The sequence below is a fragment of the Poecilia formosa genome, unplaced genomic scaffold (genome assembly GCF_000485575.1).
Source record: "Poecilia formosa unplaced genomic scaffold, Poecilia_formosa-5.1.2 Scaffold122, whole genome shotgun sequence".
NCBI classification, from domain to species: domain Eukaryota; kingdom Metazoa; phylum Chordata; class Actinopteri; order Cyprinodontiformes; family Poeciliidae; genus Poecilia; species Poecilia formosa.
In genome coordinates this window covers 702,914-726,779 of record NW_006800061.1, presented here as the reverse complement: position 1 = coordinate 726,779, position 23,866 = coordinate 702,914, and the positions used below count along the sequence as shown (strand labels likewise).

The 23,866-nt window shown below is 38.8% G+C and overlaps 1 protein-coding gene across 3 annotated transcripts in view; it reads left to right on the top strand.

Annotated features, from left to right (window-relative positions):
- The window catches only part of nkain2 (sodium/potassium transporting ATPase interacting 2), a 95,286-nt gene that overhangs the window by 59,299 nt on the left and 12,121 nt on the right, over nucleotides 1-23,866 (top strand). For all 3 annotated transcript variants that reach the window (XM_016675868.1, XM_007561000.2, XM_016675867.1), the window contains 2 exons: nucleotides 3,230-3,430; nucleotides 18,559-18,619. In XM_016675868.1, the coding sequence (XP_016531354.1) occupies nucleotides 3,230-3,430; nucleotides 18,559-18,619 (262 nt within the window). The remainder of the gene's footprint in view (nucleotides 1-3,229; nucleotides 3,431-18,558; nucleotides 18,620-23,866) is intronic.

Here is a 23,866-nt window from a genome sequence, read left to right as displayed (position 1 = left end):
CCCCCCACACACACACACACACATCTTAGGATATGGTACCAGTTTTAACATGCATGTTAAAGCATACAAGCATATATTTTACTGTTGTCTTTATCTAATAAATAATGACGTTTTGTTTACGTACTTTGATATTAACTGTTAAACATTATACAAACAAGACCAGATCATTTTTATTGCGTTCATGTATGCAAAACGTAGACTTGAAGGAGGATACCTATTCCTCTTACAGCCTCAGCAATGCAATGTATAACCAAACAAGCTAGCTCATGTTAATTTGGAGATGCTAGAAGCTGTTTTTTTTTGTTGTTGTTTTTTGTTGTTATTGAGCAGTAAAGGAAGGAGAGCTAACCTAGTTAGCATAACTGTGATTCACTGTGCAAACACAAAGCTGTGTAGTGAAAAATTTTCACCAAGTTATTCCTAAGCAACTTTTTAAAAACTGGCCTTTTAAAAAAACTAGAGTTTATGCTAGCAAGCAGCTTCCTCACTCAGTTGGGTTCTGCTTTCAGCCAAACGTAGCTTTTATCCAATTTCCCTTCTTATTTTTCAAAACCCTGTTTTGTTATGTGATTTTTATTAATCAAAAAAATTGTATATTTCTGAGCAGGCTGAAATGTTCCTAAAATAATTGTTCTCATGAAACTCTTTTTTTTTTTGTCCCAGTGGGCCACAGGTGGTTTTGGACAAATAAATGCTGAACAGTTTGACCACGTTGTGGCACTTTTCTTCTTCTATTCACATTTTCATTACACTCACAAATAAAGAGTGTGCAGCAGAATTAGTAGCCCCGAATCCCGACTGATCTTAATGACATTTTGCCAAATTCAGCTTTTAACTGTGGAATACATTTGTTTGCCTGTGCATGTGTATGTGTGTGTGTGTGTGCGGTTTTTAAATAGCCTCATTAGGTAAGCACTGATGGATAATACCTTAGTGAAATAATTACTACCCCTTTCCTGGCCCCTTTTAACGGAGAGTAAAAGAGAGTGAGCACAGAGAATGAGGGAAGGAAGGGACATGAGAGAGGGAAAGGAATAGAAAGAGAAAGAAGCCAGTGACAGACAGAGGAAGAGTGATGGCAAAGAAGGAGCAGGGGAGAAATTTTCAGACTTTATTCATTAAAAAGAGGAGCTCAACAAGGGGAGATGGCATTAATCAGAGCTCTGTGCTAATGAGGCATTTACTCATTATACAGAAATAGAGAGAGTCTTAGGAAGAAAAAGACAAGAGAGGGAAGGAGAGACTGCAATGCAAATTAATAGAAAGCGAACAGGGGTGAAAACAGGGAGGCTGTTGCAGAAAGGTGAAAGAGTCAAGTGTGTTTGAGGTGAAGCCCGAAACGAATCTGAAGAGTGAAGCAATGCTCTCCGAAAGTAATTGGGAGCCGCCACTGCCTAAATTCACTTTCAAAGGTTTAGAGCTCGAATGAGTAATTTAAATAGAGTGACAGTATACTGGCGTGACAGTAAAAATTACAACTTCGCCGCGTTTATGGGAGAGTGGCTGCAGGCTATAGTTTTATCACAAATGGCACAATTTCTAGGAACAAAAAGGCAATTTCATTTTGATGGCAAAACACAAGGAATTATGGCTTTCATAATGGTTTTTATATCATATTATGTCATTTTTTTTCTCTTTCTGTATGACTTTAGAGAACAGAGAGGCCTTTCATTCAGTTAATAGCTGGTTGAACATGTTTGATGTCTGTTTCTACCATTGGCATGCAATAACCTGGAATAATCCTTTTTTGGTAACTTAGTTGTTATTTTTGCTTTATTCGACACTCTTAGCTAATTGATTGAGTTTCTTTAAGATACAATTTTCTTTAAATAAAAAGATCGAATGGGAACCTGATCGTACAATTTGATTTGTAACTCCAGAAGAACTCCCTGTGCTGTAATAAAATATTACAAAACATTATTATAAGAAAATTCACATGAGCAAAATCACATATTATGTCCATCTGTAACCTTCAGGGCTGCATAAAAAATGGTAGCTTGACTAAAATTGTACATATTTCATGTAAAAAAACATTTTGTTATTCTTTCATAAGACAAGTCAGTCTATCCATGATTAGCAATTTTGTCTTATATGGAACCAAAAATGATGACTTATTTATTATTGGCTATTGGCCTTGATCAAAGCCATGTTGTGATTGTAAGATCTGCTGGATAACCACAGGCTTGTGTGCAAGACGGTTCTTTTCCTCTGCAGTGACTAAAACCATTAACTCTGATCCCAGTAACTACATGTAAGCAGTGAAACTAAACGATTGCACTTCATCAAGTTGAAAATGTTTGCGCGTGTCAGTGTTGTGGTACTCGAGATCGGTCTTGGTCTCGAGTCCGGTCTTAAGACCGTTTTCTGATGGTCTTGGTCTTGTCTTGGTCTCGGGTTAGGTGGTCTTGAACACAACACTGGCGCGTGTGCACCAAGTGGCCAGGTGAGTGAGCTGTAACAGCCCAAAATGGCGGATTGAGATTGCTCCATCGTTGTTTTAAAATCTGATCAAAGATGGATGATCCTTGCCGTGAGGGCAGCAACAGGTTGGGCAGGGGCAGCACTGTGTTAGTCTTTACTACATTCTGTGTTTGTCTCGATACCAAAAGTCTATTTTGATACCAAATTATGTTTTTAATTATGACGAGATTTCCGTATTGGCCTAAATGTTTGATTTGCTCTGGTATTTTTGTTGTCACCGTGCAAAAGCTGCTACATCAACCATAATGTACCGCTTCAACCCCACGGTTTTCAGTTTTCTGCATAAATCTTCCTGTGCCTCAAACCAAAAGCAGTTGCCTTTCAGTTGCTGACCCTTACGTGACACCAGAAACAGAAAACCCCTCTTCTCTCTCTGACTGAAAGCCTGGAAAACAGCCTTTAATAATCTCCAAACCAAGCTCTACTCTGTTTTTCTATTCCTCTCTCTCTCTACCTCTCTCTCTCTAACCTCCTACCATCATTCTTCCCTTTTCCCCGACCTAATGTACGTGGCGGTGCATGATTCAAATCTAATCTCAGTTATCCTTCATCATTAGAATTATGAATTCCACATCTATTTTTAGTACTAAACCCCACAATCCAGTTTGATTAAGCCACGGTTAAAGCTTGCTCTGACTTTCAGCCTGCTCTGTCCTCTCTCTCAGGATGTAATTCAACTCACCTTCTTTCTGTCTGTCTCTGACCGTCTGCCTGTCTGTCTGTCTGTCTTTCTGTCTGTCTGCCCCAGGAGTCTGACCTTGTCCTGACATTCAACCTGTCCATGCATCGTTCCTGGTGGATGGAGAACGGCCCCGGGTGCAGGGTGACACCAATCACCCCTCCTCCCTCCTGGGCACCGGAGGACCACCGATATATATCTATATCTGACTGTCTTATGAACTTTGAGTTCATAGAAGTGGCTCATTCCTCACTGCAGATACTCCTGGCTGTGAGTATTCGTCTTAAATGAGTGTTCTCTTGAGTCTTTTTTTTTTTTGGCAAAGGTCTTAAAACCTACAGAAATAGGAAGTATTTGCAGCATGTGTTTCTGTAATTACAGTTTGCAGCAGCTCTCAAAGACTCTGCATCTTTTTGCTTGCAACACCAACTTCGCTTTCTGAATTTTTTTACAAACAAAAACTGGTAATTAGGTCATGGGGATATCTTCGCCAAAGTCTGAGAGCGCTGTTTTAACACCAATACGTAAAGAGCAGCTGGGTAAAATAGCCTTGACCTGCCTTTTTTAAATCTCATGGCCATCCAGGGAAGGAATAATTGATGTGAAGAGAAGTTTTTGTAGAAATCCAAAACGATTTTATTGAACGACTTGATACATTGAATTTGTCATTTTCTAAAGCATTACTGATTACTTTGATCATCTTTGAGATGCTGATAGAAATTGAGAGGGAAACAGTGTGTTGATGCATGATTTGCTACTGCACTCATCATCATCATCATCATCATCATTGTCATCTTCCAATTCTGGACATGTTTTTAGTGCATTCCTACTTTTGCATTTTTGAACTTTTGAACGGTTTTACGAATGAGTTTTTTTTGCAGATCAGAGCAATAAAATACACACTAAATAATTTTGTGAACAGTTTCCTTTAGGTGAATGTTGAGTCAATGTGATTGTGTTACTCTGTACAGTATTTCAAAATCCCTTAAATTACACAGCAGCAAATCAAGCCTGTGTCCTGCTAATAGAAAGTCTCACTTTACCTCAGTTCTCCATGTTTAACTCTGCGCATTTGTTTTACATATTTGGTTCAATATCAGTCATTCCCTGTTTTCTTCCGCATTTCCTATCTGTTCCCTAACGAAAAGAGAAACCGGGAGTAGAAATGAGGCAGACCTGACACATTTTATTTTTGTTTCCTACGTCGCCCAGCTCTTTTTTTTTTTTTTTTTTTTTTTTTTAGCTGAATCCTCACATGCAATAAACAAGAAACAAGCGGGTGTTTTTATTCGGTCTGTATGCATCCATGACGCTTTCAGAATGAGTGAAAGTCTTTTCTCTCTTTTCTGCTTTTTTCCCCCTTTTTCTTCCTGGATCTTTGTCCCTTATGCACCGCTGTTCCCTCTCATCATGTGCTTACTGTGTCTCTCCGTAAATCGATAGTGGTACTTATATCGAGGCTGAGTGCCAGGCTACCAAACAGCTTTACTACTGTCTCACAGTAATTGGTGTGTTGAAACACTGTCATGCTCCCTGAGCACAAACTCAGCAGTCTGACGGGTTCACTGGCTGACTGGCTGCCTGGTTTAAGACCCATCACTAAGTGAGCGGTTAGTGTTTTATTGGGCTGCACAATGAACTGTAAGACTAGTTGTCTCCATGTCGACTAGTCAGGTGCCTGATTTTCCAGATAACTGACAGGGAGAAAAATTAATAAGGGGGTGGGTGTCAGTTGGAATATTTTAGACTTCAAGAAAACTGAGTTCATGCGGATAGAATTACTAAAAAAAGAAATCTAATGAAGATATTTGTGGATAGTCTGTATCGGGGGTAGAGATACCCACTGAGGCACAGCAGCTGTCAAGAGCTTTTCCAGAGCATGATTTTGTTTGGGTTGGTGGTCTTCTGGGCATGATGTGATGGACTAGTTTGCCTGTCTGACTGGCTCACTGATGGTCTGATTGTCCATGTAGCTCAACCAGTTATGATGTACTCTGCCACTACTTCAGCTCCGCCAGATGTTCTGTGCTTCTACAAGTGACACAGACATTTTTCTGAAGAACTGACAAGAGCCTCCATATTTGGCTTGTCTCATCAATTTTGGTAAGCACGTGTACTTGCTTGTAGCAATACTGTACAGATGCATCTAACAGGATGTTAATAATTTGCCAATAAGCCTTGCTGTTCATGGAGTGCTACTAGAAATTTTAGTGGAGGGAAAAACTGTGGTAGAAAATATTTCACAAGCAACCAGATCGAGGCTGTGGTGTCCAGGGAGTTCCAAAGTTGTCTTTGTTTTAAAAGGTTTATGTACTAGAGATAGTAGCAATCAGTCATGTCAGCTACAGGTGTGTGTTTTATTCCAAGTCCAGGTCTAAGCAGCGGTCTTCAAGGAAACTCTAGGTCACTTCATGCTGTCCTCTGCTGACAATGAAGACACCTGACTCCAGCTTACACTGCCAAAAAACTAACGCTACCTCATTTAATATCCCAATTAAACGAGGTTTGTTGTGTCTATGTACGAGATAGCGTTCAGTTTCTTTCGGTATCGCTTTGCTTGCTTGGTCAGCAAACTTGCTTTACCTAACTCCCCCTTCCCCCCTCAAAAAATAAGAAAACAAAAAACAAAACTGGAATATTGTCAAGAGGAAGGTGAAAAATGGATTCAGACCACGTTGCATAGATGCAGTAGTGATTTAATTTTCAGTTTTTACTAATCAGCACGAAAATCAGCTAAGAAATAAACATCTGAAATACAACACTGTGTAATGAATCTATTTATTAAATAGGTTTTGCTTTTTGAATTGAAGCAGTCAAAATAATTACTTGTAAATTATTTTCTAATTTGAGCTGTTTCTCTATACCTGGTGAATTTAAAAAATATATATATATCTTATTGTAAAAGAGTGGGCAGGATATTTTTACTTCTATGTTCTGATGTTCACTTGTGCTGAACACAAGTCCTTTTGGGCCATTGCTGCTGGACTGTAACACACCGGGGACATCTTTAATCACCACATTTTTTTTTTCAAGCTGTGTTTTACCTGCTAATGGAACAGGCAAGTTGATAATTAAATTAGAAAAAAAAAAAGACAAATATCTAAGTAGAGGCTTTCTACAGGCACGGTGGTGTTGTAATTGCAGTGATTAACCAAAGTGGAGGAACTAATCAGTGAAATCACCTACTGTTGTTTGTGTTGTTGAAGAAATCCTGCAGACAGTCAGGCCTTCGTTGCACACGACTAAATAACCTTGACTAGAAATGATTACAAGTGCTCACAGTGGAGGAGATCATCGGCTGGTTTGAGTGATTAATTCTTCTGAAAATAAGGAGCAAGTCGCAGTCGTTCAGGTTGAATTTTGTACACTGCAAAAAATGTTTTAAATACAGCTTAACCTGCCCAAAGTACCATCATATTTGTAAAAAAAAAAAGTTAAAATATTAATAACAAATAGCCAAATAGATTTCGATAATCATTAAGAAACCAGATCAAGTCCCCAAAATTTTCCTTTCTCAATTATTTTTATAGGGCGAATTGTATCTTCATTTGAAGCTGGACTCTGTCATATAGCCTCAGCAAGCACTTAGACTAGTGATTGGAATATGCTAACTTTGGAAAAGCAAAGCAAACTTCATAAAATACCTATTTCCTTTCTAGATTTTACTTTTAGACAACAAAAAGTCACTTAACTTATTCATTTGACTATCTCCTTTTCCTCACTATTAACATGGTGCAACAAGCATCATCAAACAGCACGTTTAGAGCATCCTGCACAAGTATTGCGTTGGCCGGCTTCACTTTAGCTAAACATCTCTGCAATGCATTAGCGTAATTTGATTCATAAATGAATCTAGCAACACAAAACCATGGGAGCTGATGTGGATGGAGTTGCTACTCATTTCGTACTTTGTACGTTTTTGGCCATCTCTTACCTGCACCTACTGTACCTCAAGATGTTTTATACCAACTGTGTTAGTTAGCACTAGGCTTGTGACATTTTGTATCCACTTTGAAAACCAACGTTTCTACCCAATCTACTGTAGTTTACTTATGTGGTAACGTAAGACCATCAAATTGCATCTACCAGTAGGAGTTTGCTCATTTATTTTGGTTATAATCTGTTATGCCGTCTAAAAGCCTGCTCTCTTTTTAAAAATAATTAACTTCATGATTTATGAAAACACCTAACCAACAGGAGATATAAAGAGATGCTCTATAGTAAAGTACATGGCCATGAAATATTAGCCCAAACTTCTACAAAACGTTGGTAGCTAGCTGTAAAAGGGCAAAGTGTTGGTAAGATAGAAAGGTTGGGTTTACCTGACCTAACCTCATGAATATCACAGTAAAGTTGGCACACAGTCCCACTATCAATGCTTCACCATAACACAATCAAACCACAAACCTGACTTACCCTTTGAAACATTGATCGTTATGGCGCTGTCACTAGCTCCTCCGCCAGAAATCACAGGAGGTTTTCTCAGTCCTGGCTGAAAGTGTTTTATGAAAGAAGCTCAAATCATTCACCTCCTTCTTTGCTTATTATCACCTTTAGCTAGCTCTTGTGCCGGTGAACTGGGAAGGAATGGGTCACCTCTGATTATTCGTCTTCCAGGACATTTTTACTAGACTGGCTCCGATACATTGTTCCATCTGCACATGCCTTTCTCTATACATCTTTGCTTAATATATTGAGCATTGAACGTTTATACAAGCATTTTTTTTAAACTCTCGCTGTTTTGCAAACCCACAGAGAAAAATTACAATGTGAAAATGTAATCTCTTTTTTATGATTGCTCATAATGTTTTATGCCAATTCACAGAATAAGAATGAGAATATTCTTAGAATGAGAGAGGGGGGGAGAAATGCTATTTTGTATTGGCAATGATGATGAAATGTGTTGTTTTGCTCATTCTTCAAAAAGAGCAAGCATTAGTATGTGTAAGTGTTTCATTTCAACAAACCCAACTGAATGTCACCAAAGCCAGAAAATAATACAGTGTTAATGCCAAGCTGCATTCAGTCCAGACTGCTTATCATTCAATTATCGGGGAAGAGAAAGGAAAGAGAAACCACAACGCTAAAGAATTGAATGCCAGTCAAGCAAAGCAAATGTCGTGCTCTGCAGGTTTAATCCTGTTTTCGCTGAATAAGTTAAACTCTTCATTCCTTTTGTTTGTTTGTAGGTTGTACCAAAACTCCTGAATCATTTAAACAAAGATCAGAAAGAGGAGCAAAGCTGTTCCGTGCAAGTTTAAAGTCACCAGATGAAAACCCAACACCCTCCGAGGACGCCGGCGTTCCTCCGGTTTTACTTGGCGCCGCTGCGAACTGTGCATGGTTTTTGCACAAGCATCAAAGTGTACAAACACGTTTAGATGAAAGCGATTAGATGTAATCACTGATTGAGGCATTACGGGGATGCGTCGGTGCAGCTCTCGGAGGCAAAATATTTTCATCACGAGTAATTTATCAGGGAGCAAAGAGGTGAGGGGCGAGGGGGATGTTTGGGGGGGAACTCAGGCGAAGTGTTAGTTTGTGTTAGTTGGAGTTATCATCAACACATAAGCAGATTTAATTCAGTGGATGTGACACCTCCATCACAGCACAATTTATCTGCTGGAGGAGAGCACAGCTGTAATGGACTCTAACACCGCAGATGAATGCATTTTCCATCACAGATTAATGTTTCCACCACAAAGCAAGATTACAACAATCAGCCACAACATTAAAAACCTTGACAGGTGAGGCAAATTCTATTGATTATCTCATTATAGCCCTGTGTGTCAAGAAAGGGGGATATATTAGGCGGCTCTCGAATCTAAAGCTGAGGTGGCTGGGTTACAACACCGCGCGTTTTGTGTTTTGTATGCACTGATTACTAAATGGTGGTTTAAGCAGAGACGGACAACGAATTGGTGGCGGTCCATGGATAACCGAGCCTCGCTGATGAGTTTAGGGATTGAAGGCCGGACGCTCTGTCTAATCCCACAGAAGACTCACCGGTCTGTTGCAGAAACAGCAACTAAATGACAAAAAAAAATCAATAAAAAAAAAAAAATCAAACGTATAATTGTAAAACACAAATCCCTTAACTCACAGGATTTAGGCCTTTGAAAGTCTATTAAAGAACCAAAGTCATTGATTTAATGACCCTGGCAGAGTTTTAGATCAAGATTAATTCAATCTGACCAACAAGATTTAAAAGTTTAAACAGCATTATGTAATAGAGCCAAAATAAAACAACCTCTGGAATCATGCATACCTAAAACAAAAAAGCACTACAAAATATGAATACTGATGTAGCATATACAACAGTGGCGAGAGACAGCATATTGCTATTAAACAGGAAACAGGAAGCACTAGATGTGTCAACAGTCAGATTATGCAGGTAATCTTAGATGTTGTTTGTGAGCATAAAGTTCTGTAGGTGCGAAAATGTGTTTGCACCTACAGTTTCATCATGTGTCCTTCTCATCATAACACATCTGCTGTGGTACTTGGTCATGGTACTCAAAATGGAAATAAAAGCAGCACAATAATTAGCTGAAGGGGGAACTAACATTTTCTCAAATGAATGGTGAGTTGTATACAATTACTTTGATCTCATATCCAACCACAGCATGTGCTGGATGTGATTTTTTATTTTTATTTTTTATTTTTATTTTAGGACCAAACTACTGATTGATTTTAATCAACTAAGTGCAGACTTACTTTTTGGTTTGATAGCCAGTGTCCTTAGAAATACATTTTCAAAATTATGGTATTTTAACTGAGTGATACTCTCACCTTTAAAACATGGATTGTTTATGAGTGAAATAAAACAAAAGTAAAAATCATGTTTGTTGACACAGCTGAAAGAGAGTAACTATGCTGGTCAAAACTGGAGAGGAAACCTTGATGTTTCCAGCTCCTGGATTTTCACAAGAGACATTATTTAAGGGTCACCAAACTAGTGTCAATGTTGTAATTCTTTATTAAGTAAAACTTTGAGGAAAATCATCACCTTCATTGCAGCTCTCTTACCAGAAAATGGATGGATGGATGGATGTTGAATAATGTGGGACAAAAAACAGGAAACTAAACTGTATCCCTTTGTCATATTGGGAAATGGTGGTTATGACCAGCATGCTAATTGATTTATTTATTTATTTTTTGTTCTTATTATGGTGTAAAAAAAAATGCTGTACAGTCAGCTTTTCTGTGCTGCAGCTGTTTTGGCGAAATGCTGCTTCACCTTCATCATCTCTGCTGGAGGACAAACCGTGCCACTGGGTGACTGGCCTGCAGATGCCCTCCTCTGGCACCTGTCCCTGCTTTCTAAAGGTCTCATCCCATGATGCTTACGCTGAAAGTTTTCCGGGCTGTGGCTATGCAGAACACACGCTGTAGATTCTCCTCCCCTACTGAACACCAGCTGTTTGACATTCGTCTAAATACTCCCCTTGCTGCTTTCAAAACTTCCAGGTGCTCTCAGTGTCTTTGCCAAGTGAGCATTTGGGACTTGATTATTGTAGGAGAGAGAATGATGATTCAGTCATCTTTTTTTCAGTTTAATGGGCTCTCTTTGCCAGCATTGCTCACTAAAGATGTAGAGTAGCCCTTCTCCTAAATCCACATAAAGCTGACATGTCCAGGCAGAGACTGTGCCACATTTTGCTTTGGTTTGTATGACAATGCTCACCTTATGGAGTAAACAAACGCATGTATTTTCTTGGTGTAAGAAGTAAATAGCATAAATGTTGATTGTACCAATTCATTGGAGAGAATTAAACTGCTGTATGCCAAACTGAATTGAACATCTAGTCTAAATACAAAAAAAGTCTTGTCCTCTTGTTATTCAATGAGTGCTCATCTTCTGATTACTTGCGAAAACAAAGACAACTTGCTGTTTTCTCAAAAAATTGGAGGATGTTAGTATTATGCAAAGGAATATGAGATACATTACTTGCCACTAGGAGTGAGCACTGATAATCGATTGCCGGTCTTTAAAAAGCCTGAACCTACCGATTCAAATTCTGCCTGACACCCATATTTTCATCTGAAATGTTGCTAAATATAGCGAGAAAGTCAATGAGTTGGTAAGAGTGGGGTGACTATTGTCAACTGCAAATGTGCAGACATGACCTGGTGGGCCACTCTGTTGGTCAAAGTTCTCTCACAGGAGAGCAGAAGAGGACAGTGGTTGATTTTTAGATCTTTACTGAGGTAGATAATATTGGGGGATAATATCGGCTTCTCATGTAAATATCGGCCAATCGCTGATCTCCAAAAATTAATGAAATCGGCGCACCTTCCATTAGCAAGTTGAAAAGACATCCAAAGAGCCCCTCAGCTCCACTGTAAAGTCGTCTACACTTAACTCTAAAAAGGTGGGTAGATGTGAAAGTGTTTGTTAGAGCGTCAAACAGATGGCCACATTTAACTAAAATTAGCTGTAATAATCGTGCGGCATTGACTTCAGAGTCACCTTGGATCTGTTTTGTTGTGAGGGCACAGCCTGCACTACTCTAAAAAGAAAGTACTCCAGCTGTCGGTCCTAAGACGATCTGACCTTTGCAAGATTCTAAAATTATTTGAATCCCACAAGATTACAAAATCACACGCCGCGGTTTTCACTACGCACCATGTACGCTGCAAAACTCTGGATGCATGCACAACATAGTAAGCCTTAAAATGTCGAATTTTTATTTGATGTTTACGTGACAGATCGAATCCTGCAAAGTTTAAAAATTATATCTACTTTTGTATCCTTTTTTTAATGCTCAGCTGAGAATGTTTGAATGTTTTTTTTTATTAGCTGGCCAAAGGGATTTTGTGTTTAATCATTAACATTACCATTTTTTTGCAAAATAGCCAAAGGAGTGAAAAACCGTGCAAATCAACCTTTGCGATCAGTAACACTTTTACGAAGGCATTTGTTCTGATCCTGCACCTAAATCTGTGCTGCTTAATGAGGCATTTATCAAAGCATATTAGTGTCCAGAACAATGAATTTTTACTCATTTGCAAAGTTGTCCTTCTTTCATCCAATATTTGAAAATGTGTCAATTCGCAATACATGACAAAGATCTTTACCGTGTAGATTTGAACAAAATATGACATTGTGAAGAGATTTCATCATCTCAAAAAGAAAAATGAAATCATATCATGTCGTGTAAAAATGCTTTGTGAAAAGGAGTCAGTGGCAGAAATAATTCGAGACACAGCTTGCTCTTTTTTTTATTCTTTTTTTTTAGCTTAAAAGCCACATGAAAGGCTTGAAACGAAGCAAACCTTGAACATTTTAAATTCACACGCTCACAAGGTGAGTGATTCAGTTTGATTTTTAGAAATTATAGGTTCATGTCTTGATAAAAAAAAAAAAAGAACTAGAACTTGTATTACAAAGTACACTGCTGGAGGACAATACTAAGGTTCTTACGTAGTAAAAATGTGTCACCTTTATAATATACTTTTCATGCCCAGTACACTTTTAGGTTTATGGGCCATTTATGATCATCTTGTGATCAAGTAGTGTGGTGCAGTATAGCTTATGTGTGATTAACAAAAGGGATGACGATGGAGGTGAAGAGGCTGACAGAAACATATCCATAGTGCAGACCACCTAAAGGTGCTGTGGCGCTTCTTTTCACGTTCCTGAGAATTGAAATTATCACAACTTCCTAACTCAGGCCTCCCCTCTAGCAGGTATAGCATCACACAGCCATGCCAATTAGCACACTGAAGCTATGAGGGCAGTGACACCTGAGTGGACTTATTTCTGTGCGAGCACAAATGGACCTTCATCCTCCAAAGTGATATCGGATTACCTTACCTGTTGTCTCCTGGAGGTAAAAAAAATATACACCAATCATAATAACAGACAAGCTCCCACAGCTGTTTTCTCCAGCTAAAAGTTAGGCAACCTGCACTGTTTTGAGATTAGCCACAGTTTGTGTTGACTGTTTTTAATTATATCGGTTTAGTTCATGCTGCACCAGCAGGTATTAATGCTATCTATTGTTTCACAGTCATGGGGTGGAGGCGGGGGGGCTCCAAATGTGAATGACGCACCAGAGTTACAACGCTGAGCTGTCGCAGTTGTTGCCGTTTTAATCACAAAGACATATTCACAGGCAGATCCACACAAAAAGAAATGGGCACATGCCCCATCTTCAGTAGAGACACAGCCTTTGGTTTTTGACATTAGTATTTTAAGCCATGATCAGGTCACAGTTGAAACACTCCAGGCCAATAAAACCACTTTTGTTTTTTGTTTTTTAATCTTTTCTGACAAGCAGGGAGGAACTAAAGATAGTCTTGTTATATCTTTCCAGGTAAGAGCTTTGCCATGTCTCATTTCATTCCGTTTAATCTGTGCACTTAATTACCTTTAATGCAGACTAATCTGGTATTAATGCCAAATGGAAGCCACAAAATAAATTTACCAAGAAGCTTTGGATGAACTTATTAAGGCTGAGCTTGATAACATGGCTGTAAATAACTGTGTGCATTACAGTCACAAATCGAGGAGACCTTGCGGGACTGGACGGTTTAAGCCCGTTTTGCAGTCATTATCCTTGCAAACATTGGTTCAGAATGTTCTGCTCAACTCAAGCTCTGAACGAGGAACAATTTTTTTATTTTTATTTTTTTACAGCCAAGCGAAGACAGACATAGAAGAGCATGTATTACAGGTTTCTATTCCTTAGGCTTTTGTTACCTTAGGCTGAGGCTGTGAGATTTGCTGACTTCCTGTTGAATTGCTCACGACATTTAACATGTTTACTATGGCAACAGGTATCTGCTCTGCTGTGCGTTTCAGAGACTAAAAGATTTTTTTTTTTAAAAGTACTCCATCTGGGATTTTTTTTTTTTCCACTTTCTCTATAGAATCGGACTTTGCTGTGTTGCAAAATATGAGCTGAAGTGGACAAGCTCAACAAGATTTTGCTTGTCAGGCCGATCAGTGCGAGGATCCTGTCAGAGCTCAGGCTGAAGTGGAGATATTTCCATTTCACACCCGTCACACTGAACAGCCATGGGTTCGTATTCAGTAAGTAGAGTTCAGAAACGAAGTAAAAAAATAAAGAGGAAGCAAACAGCAGCTTGCTTGAATTCAAACCCATGTTTGAAGAACGATTGCTTTGACGAAAAACTCAAATGTAACAACTTTTTCATCCTAGATACACCTTACAAATGTTTTCTTTTCTTTTTTTAACATTACGATAGCAAACTTTGGATTTAATTTGTTGTGTTTACGAGGCACCAGCAGTGCATATTTGGGGCGTAGAAGAAATATCCTATCAATATATAAAAAGATATAAAATGATATCCCAAGCTTTGTTCAATCCATTGTTTAAAAAAAGCAAAACAAAGTGGTTTGACAAAACTGCAAATCTACCGAGGCCTAAACTGTAAGAAGAGCGTTCCTCAATGAAGCAGCGAAGAGACCCATGGTAGCTCTGGAGGAGCTGCACGGATCCACGGCTCAGGTGTGAGAGTTTGTCGACAGAACAGCTTGAAATTTTCGAAACCATGTGTGATTTTCCTTCCTTCCCACAATAATGAGCCACTTTTGCGGTTGATCTATGACAACGAAATCTAATAAAGTTTGTTGTTGAAAACATACAAACAAATTCAACGGGTTTGAAAACTCTTATAAGGTTCTGTTCAGACTAACTCAGACAAAAGGTCAGTGCCTGCTAAATCTTCTTCTGAGAGAATAGAGATGTGATTTATTTAGCTGCAGAGTTAGATAATAACAGAAACCTTGTTGAATTATATATTTCATAACTCTTAAAATCACTTTATATTATAGTCTGTAACTTATTAAAGTCAAAGTGCTGACAACTTCACTTTTTAAAGTAGAGGGAGTCAAATGATTAGGATGTGACAAATGTTCAGCTCTGTATTAGTTTCATTGTAATCACTTTATAAAGATAAGTTCAGTAAAAAAAAAAATGATAGGATTTTAAATGAACTGATTTATATCTGTTCATTTAAAATTTGATATCACAATAATTGATTCATTAATTAGTTCTTCCAGCTAACTTATTTTTTTTTATCAAAAGGACTTTCCTTCAACATGGTTTGCGCTCACATGATACTGAATGTTTTCAGAGTCAAATGAATGCAGTTTCTATAGAAGCGAATACAAATCATTTAAATTTATGTGAAGTTAATATAAATATCTTGAGTTGAGATGTGAGCTTGTGCTGAAAGACTTTAAGGCTCCAGAGAGGCAAAAAATTTTTTTTTCTTTTTTTTTTTTAACAGAGGGGCATATGCTGCAAAAGAAAAAAAAAAAATTATTTTTATGCCCCACAAGATGTTACACTGTTGATTTATTTAAACTTTTGCAATGTGACATATCTAAGAGAAGAAAAGTAGCCTGTGAATCTCTGCTGCCAATCTCCGATGAGGCTCTGCTTGTGCTGCAGTATCTGCAACTACATCTTTTATAGTAACTTTTTATTAGTGCTACACATCGGCTCCCCTTCACAGAGCAGCTTTCACTCCGAGGTGTTAGTGGGTGTTCGCCGCAGGGTCTCCGCTGTATTTCATCTAAGTTCATCTTTATTGGACTATTTCACAATCAGTTGTTTCACAGGGAGAATGAGGTTCTTGGAGTTGAATCCAGTATTTTCTTGTCCACAAAACACAACTTTTTCTTGCTTAAGGATGAAATATCTGCTCACGGACAGGACTTCTTGCTTGAGAGTCAGATGAGCTGACCGAAGATCTCCCTTCTTTCTACCGGCACGCCTCCCTTTCAAATTGACAGTGGGGCATTTCAACTGGAAAATCAGGACTGGGTCGCTCCGGTGTTGGTGGACATTCGCTCCGAATGAATTGGAGCGTGGCAGTGAGTTTGTCTGTGCATAATATTCAATGGAGAGCAATCAAGCTGTGCACACATTTACAAAGTGTTTTGTTAACGGACGTCCATTTGCAAACAGCAGGAGCTGATTGAACAAAAAACGCCTTGTTGGGTGCTGTGGTGGGAACTATTGCAGGTTTGAATCCCGGCCTGGTGACTTTTGCCGCATGTCTTCCCTCTCTCCCATTGCTTACTTTTCAAATAAAGGCCACTAGAGCCAAACAAAACTTTAAAAAAATGCCTTGTTGATGCCAGAGAAGAATTGGCAGTATGCTTCAAGAAGATAGCAAAACATTAGTTGCTAAAATAATGTCTTGTTATAGCAAAAGTATGCAGAATGTCATCTTTAAACTAACATGTCAAATCTTGAAAAAGACCTTACTGATGTCAATGTAAAATGTTTGATAGTTTTACTGATTTGCTATACATCAGATGTATTTCACACACACTTATGCATACAAAGTTTCAAAATCCTTTTAAAAACGTCGCAGCCTTTGTGACGTACAAAACTCACCTAAAATCTACAATTCCCGGCCCTGCGGCATTGAGAAGATAAGCCATGCATACCACAACCCCGCATGAATATTGCCACATCTCAGCCGTCGCATTTGATTTTTTTCTGCCTTTTGTGGTGAGATAGAATCAGATTTATTGTAAACAGGATATTATGTTTACATGTAGCAGCAACCCTTGAGTTTGTGGGATATTAACAGGATATTGATGTGCAGAGTAAATGTGCTCTTCTGAGGCCTAACGACGGCTCTGTATCACTCGGGCGGGCACGACTCCGCTCCGTGTTCGGTCACGCTAACGAAACTGCACCCCAAAGTCATTTTCAGAGGCAATGAGCCTGCAGAAGCCCGAGCAGGCTCCAGATCTACTCTTACTCCAAGTGCCTCCCCAAACTCTTTATGGTCTCTTAAACAACATTCTGACTTTGTAATGGTAAAAATCTCCTTTAGATGGATGCTAATAAAAAAAAAGAGAAATGATTCCTGGGGGATCGGCAGCCTATAGAAAAGGCTGCATGTGGGGCTGATGTCATCTTAATCTTTCAAATTATGAATGTCACCCAACAGCATTGACAGCTGAGATGTTGCAGCCAGTAAAGGTTGTCCGTGTCTATCAGTGGTCATATCTACTATGTAAAGGCCATTGATTTTCTTTTTCTTTCTCATTGATCTGTTGTGTTGATAATGTTGTCTGAAACAGACTGGAGAATGATAAGAAAAAGAAAAAAGTTGGAAGGATTTAATGGTAACAAAAGCAGAAGAAGAAAGGTGGAAGTGCTGTGTGAGAAACTTGAGTGGGAGGAGTGGGAAGGGGGCTTTGGGAGCTGGACATTATTTATACTAAATGAGGTCAAGACCTTGAGATATACACTGAATCCCAAATGCAGTTTCCCCACAATCACCGTCTTTGCCGAGTGTTTGTCTGCGCGCGTGAGGATGTGCTGGCATTAGTCCACGCAGTCGATAGAAAACCTGCCGGGTCAATGTTATTTTCCCCCCATTACTTAAAGGCTGATTTGAGCATTAGAGCCTCTTTATTCCAGGTAATAATACCTCAAACAAACCCAGATGTGCACCTCAGTCACCGCATGGCCGCATCCTCCTCTCCCCGCCCACATTTTTTCTCCTTTCTGCTCCTTTAGAAAAAAAAAAAAAAGTCCAAGGGTAACAAGGTCGCTAAAACGCCGACCTTACAGTGACTGTGCCTTCCTATATCTTTGCCTCAGTTGGCCACTTGCTATCTGTTACCTTGGAAACAGACAACCAATGAGAAAGCCGATCGGAGAGGTAAGGTGCTCTCACCAATTTGGACCGCTGCATCACTTTCTAAATACCACTTACAAGCAGAGGACATTATTACTGTTCCCTCGTAACAACAGAATAAAATCTGCGGTTTCTCATCACATAGCACCTATGTGGCACCTGTTCTTTGTTGTTGTTGTTTTTTTAGTTAGTTTGTGACAATAGAGTGTGAGGTGAGGATATCTGTTGGTGGAAGGTTTTCCTAATAATATTAGGAAGAAATGCAGAGCTCTAAACCTCAACTGAGAAACACCAATTTAATTCCCGTTTTTGTCAGTTTCTTTATTAAACATATGCAGCATCTGCATATGTCTACATATGCATATGTAGACTATTTCTTTTAAGATTCAAAATTGAAGATGCATATTAAAACACTTTTTGCTTATAGCCCTGCCATTAAAATCAAGGCTAACCTTGTGGTTGTTTTTGAAGATGTTGTTCAGTGTGTGTGTGTGTGTGCGTGCGTGTGTGTGTGTGTGTGTGTGTGTGCGTGCGCGTGCGCGTGCGCGCGCGCATATGAGAGAGGAGATTCAAGTGCTCTATTTTGGAGCTGTTCTGCTCCACTTACACCAGCACCTGTTTGCCCTGTCTGTTCCAACTATTGCATTTTTCTAAACATACTGCCTTTTTCCCCCCCACTCTTTCTGTGTTACGTAAAGAATAATCTTCATTGTTTTGCACTTGTTTTGCTTTCTTGCTTCTGTCTTCGTCTGCAGTTGGCGGGGTTTATCTACGCCTGTTATGTGGTCAAGCTTATTTCTGAAGAAGAAGATAGTTGTAAGTACTAAACACACACTCTCACATGCATGCAAATAAATAAATAAATAAATAAATAAATAAATAAATAAATGAGCAAAATGAAGTGGCTTGGTGCTGTCCCGTTTCCATCCTAACAGCAAATTGACTAATGGTTAGTAAAATCAGAACCAGTTTGCCTTGGTAGACCCTGGCAGAGGAAAACCACCCTTGACAACACAGCTCCTTGGGTCTTTGCAACAATCAATCACCTGTGTTGAAGTGGTGATTCACAGAGGAATAAAAAAGTGACTTGTGAGTGAGAAATAAACAGAAGTGTTTCCACACAAAGAGATAGAAGCACAGGGAATGCAAATTCAGCTAATGATGACATATTTCCAATTAGCTTGCTCACCTAAATGGATTTTTTGTCATGTACTATTACATAAATTACATCAGAGTGGCAGCCACTAAAAGCAGGAAAACATTGCACACGATCAGCTATCATGAAGACATTTCAAAACTATAATATCATAACATAATGAATAGCGGTTAGTCCTTCTTTTGTTGCCAAAACAGTCCTGACCCCAACTTGCCTGTGTCAATAAAAACAATGCATTACAGGTTAAAGAAGGAAACCTCCAATTAGCTTAGTTTTTCTCAGCTAGCTTAGGAAAGCTAGCTTTGAAAAGTTACTTGTAACTTTGACATGGGTGTCAAAGTTATTCCTGATGCAGCAAGCTGAAATTTAAGCTGACAAAAGTCGCTTTCTTTTAGCTACAACTGCAAGTTGGACTCAAACATGTTGATGAGAGCAAAAAAACTATGTGGACAAAAACTGGCTACCATCCTGATTAGCTAAACTAAGCTTTGTCCAGTTGGCGTACATGTTTTATGTGGTAAGCGTGGTTGTGTATGTGACTTATCTCCAATATTATCACACGTAATTAATTGAATAGTTTTAACCAAGGCAATTCACAAAATATGCATTGCAGGGTGTTGTGAATGGAGAAATCCCTAACATCTTTTGCTGGTCCTTATATATTACCTATATTCAGCTTGCTAATGGAGATATTTAAAGTGAACGCGCAGAGTTGATTGGGAAAAGCTTCTGACTTTTTGATGGTGTTAAGCCTTTAAGTGGTGACATAAAGTTTTTATTTACTCATCTTTGTGGAGTAAGTGCTGATTTTACTGTATAATAGCCGGAGAAAGATTGCCCTTTTAGAATAGCTTGTAATGAGACCGCTTTCCCCTCGTTTTAGACTGCTGCTGGGTGCAGAATAATCAAGGGAAAAGAAAAGCTCAATTTACACCTTTAAATAAGTGCATCTGAGTTTTTGCCACTAAACTTGGTAAGCATTTGATTTTCATAAGAGGTGTCAATGTAGCATGTTTTCTTTCAATTTGCAAAGATGAAAACAACAAAGCTGCTCTGTGCGCCTTTTACCACCCATGTCAAATAATTTTAGTTTTATTTTTCTATCAAAGACTAAATGAAATGTGCTTCGGGTCACTTTAACACAACTCCGCTTGTTATTTCTACGCACAGATAATGCTCAAATTAAACTACTAATGTTCAGAAAATGACGAGCATTGTTGTTTTGAAAGTATTCCTGTAGTTGGAATCATTTATGTGAGTATTTTTAATTTCACACCAGCTCACTAAAGTAATTTGTGCAGCCAAACACTTAAACTTAGACACAGTAATTCTCCTTTATTGAAGCCTAAAGCAAAGCCCCCTCGCCAACTTTATTGCCAAGATGTCCAACTCTCACACTTTTACTGTGAAACCCGTGTTACCTCAACACACACTTAAACCTCACGTCAGATAAAAGTAGATAATTCACTTTTTACTACAAATGGAGCAAAATCTGCGAGGAAAAAAACTACAAGGTGGAAAAAGCTTTGTTTCTAATTTGGTCTGAGGTAATGTTCATGTTTTTGCTTTTTGTTTTTTTATATCGAGCAGTGTCCCTGATGTAGAAGAGCACAGGGCATTTTACACAGATGGTACAACTACAGTAACTGCATTAGTGGCTCATGACTATTAATTTTCCCTGACTCGTAAAAAGGGTAGGTCACCATCAAACAGCAAATTACACTGTTGTTTTCTCTTCCTCACACAGGTGACCTCCTTTTCTATGGTTTTACTGAAGGATCCAAAATATTTGTCTTAAGACTTATTTTCTGACAATTTTGGTCTAAAAAGCCTCAAATAATTAGATTTTATTTGTGTTCAGTTAATGCTGGAGGCAGCAAGTTTATTCTTTTCCTCCTCACCTCATCATATCATTACCATCCATTCATTTATCCAGATTCATCCCTACTTAACAGCCGACCCATCCATCCATCGATCCATTCATCCATCCAGCTGGAACGTTGAACGTTCATTCCAAATAATCAGGTGACCAATGGGCTAGGGGGAAAAAAAAATAAAGGAAGACAGTGGCATCCAACAAAACCTACTCAGTTCCTACGCAGTTGCACCATGTAAAGTTTACATCCTTCATCCTAATAAACATAAATAACAACATGCATTGCTCCAAATATTTCACAGAAATCACCTTATTTCTTCAACTGTAGACCAATGCCAATATCACTTTTAAACAAGCCGTCATTTATTGCAAGATGAAGGAACAGTGTGACAGGTGCGTGCAAGAAAAATCGAGCTGGTTTGTTGAATGCCAAAAAGTTAGTCATCATGTCAGTAAATAAACGTGCAGTTGAACCAATTCTTACGTCTGAGTGTTTTCTGCCCTTAAAAGGTTACAACATAAAAACCTCTTTAAATGTCAGCTGTTGCTTCAACCGTCTCATTATGAGTGCAAATCTGAATTTTGGCAGACCCGCTGTGCTTACAGACAGCTGCTCAGCTCTGACCACACGCTCTTTGGAGAGGTTTAGCGAGTGGCTATGTGTGGCAAAGTAAGAGCTTTAAGTGGTTTTTACATCTGAACCATTACCCTTCCTTCCCGTCCAAACATCCTCCCCTCATTGGTCATTCTCTCATAACAAAAGCGGACAGCAGGAACGGATGCACTTTGGGCTTTTGTAACGTCAAGTGAAACTTTTACGCAGAGGATAATTGTTTTAGAAAAACACAGAGAAAGTGAGCAGGCACGGAGCGTGGAGGACGGAGTGATCTTCGTAGATGTTCAAAACCAGCATTACCCCAAGCAGTGCGATAAAATAGATGTGAAAACACTTGGCCAATCTATTCAAATCTCTTTATTTTTATCTGTGCATCAGTACAGCAAATCCAATCTATGAGAGTGCAGGAAGGACGCTGGCCTCCAGTTAGAATTTTTAAGTCGGCAAAAATATATATTTAAAGGTGTAATAAGAGATTGAAAATGACTCAATGTTACGCGTCAGTTCTGTGATTTTTCTGTTTAAAATGCAGTGTGCGTGTGTGCATTAACATTAATGAGCCCATTAACCCGAGACCATCGTTTCCTTTATTCAGTTAAAGTTGGTGGTGCTGCTCCTCCACTAGATCAATACCCAGCCATGTCTTATTCAACACCGGGCCAAAGATGCTGTTTGCCAACGCATAAATATTGATAGGTAATGCATGCAGATGGGATGAGTGGAAATGGATTTCTGAAGTGAGGAGAGCAGAGAGGCTTTTTTTTTTCTTTCTGTTTTTCCTCCATGCTTAAAGCTGATTGGGGCCCAAGATTGACAGTGTGAAATTGTTTCCGTCCCTTTAAAGGGAAAATAAAAACCGAAGGTCAGCGCAGAAAGGCTCTTTATGCACCCGGAGCTTCTTAATGAGGTCCCGGCAATATTTCACACTGTCACATTGTTAAAGTTAGAAAAGCAGTTGTAATTTATCACTGTTCTCATCCCATTTTATTAGGGAGTAATTGAATTTCAGTGAGTTTTGAGATAAGGTTTTCTTTTTTGTTGTTGTTTTTTTCCAGCGTCGGATTTTAACAAGCTCGTGGATGGCAATAAACCAAAAAAAGCCACATTAGCTTTTGCCTCCATGTCTAAATAATTAATGTCTAACAGTTGTCTGTGTTTGGCCTTTCCTCAATTGTTGTGTTTTGCCCTGTGGCTATTGGTCCCACGAATTTCTGTTCATTTTCCATCCCCATAGAGAGTCTGTTGGAGCTCGAAAAGCAGCCTTAGATAGGACAGAGCTTGAGGGATGTGTTTTGTTTTAATATGAGCATTTCACTGCTTGGCGTTGTGGAACAATGCTGCTTAAAATGTGCATTTATTTAAATGGGAAGAAGTTTGAAATTATTATTAGCTTCATCTTTGTTACTGCATCTTTGTTTTTAAGTTTTGGTTGTTGTCCATCCATCTGTCCATCCTTCCTTCCTGTTTACATCCAACAAATAGGGCATTGTTGGGTTCATATTAAAGAGATCTCCAAGCCATTTTAGCCCCACCTGGTTGAAAATGATTATTAATTGACATACTTCAATAAGCACATTATATACTCATTCGTTTGCATTTATTTGAGAGCTTTGGCTTTGTAACATCTCATATATGGGAACTTAAAGTTTAGATTGTCTTCATGTTTTGACTTTTTTTGTTGTTGTTTTTTTCTTACCCTGAATTGCAGCAGTGACCACATTTAGAGCATCAAGCACTTCTTTAACTGCTCAACATCAACACACTGAAATAAACTGTAGTTAAAGACTAATTAGAATTAACAAGTGTCAAAAGCATTATATGCTTGTAATACACAGATAAAACTCTCCAGAATGATTAGGATATCCATGGTAATCTCCTTGTTGCTGAGCCAGAAGTCTTGCACGGCTTGTGGAATGCGGCGGGTGAAAAATCGTCCTGATAATGCGGCGTGGAAGAATAAACACTAATCAGCAGGCTTTGTGGGTAAATGTGCCTTGGGTGAAGAAGCTAATACTCGCTAAGGACCGATGAAGGTTTTAAATTGCTGAGAAAGCTAATTACTCTGATAATTGTATGTGTATATATATATATGTCTGTGTGAGGCTTTGTGCAGGTAGAAGTGTGCACTACTTTTCATTACAGTCAGTCTTATCGCTCTCAAACCAGCGCAGACAGATTTCTATCAAACACAGTGGTAAACAAAGCCGCACAGGTAATTAGGGTTATATTCAGGAGATCAGTCTGTGAGGACAGAGTAAAATAGGACATTTTTGGTGTTAAGCAAATATTGAAAAATTTAATTAGGACGGCTATTTTATTTTTTTTTAAAATGGGAATCTTAATCTTTCTGCCGCTCCCATCCAATTTTCTCCGATTGTGGAGAGAATGGGACAGCCCAGACCAGTCTGAATAGCT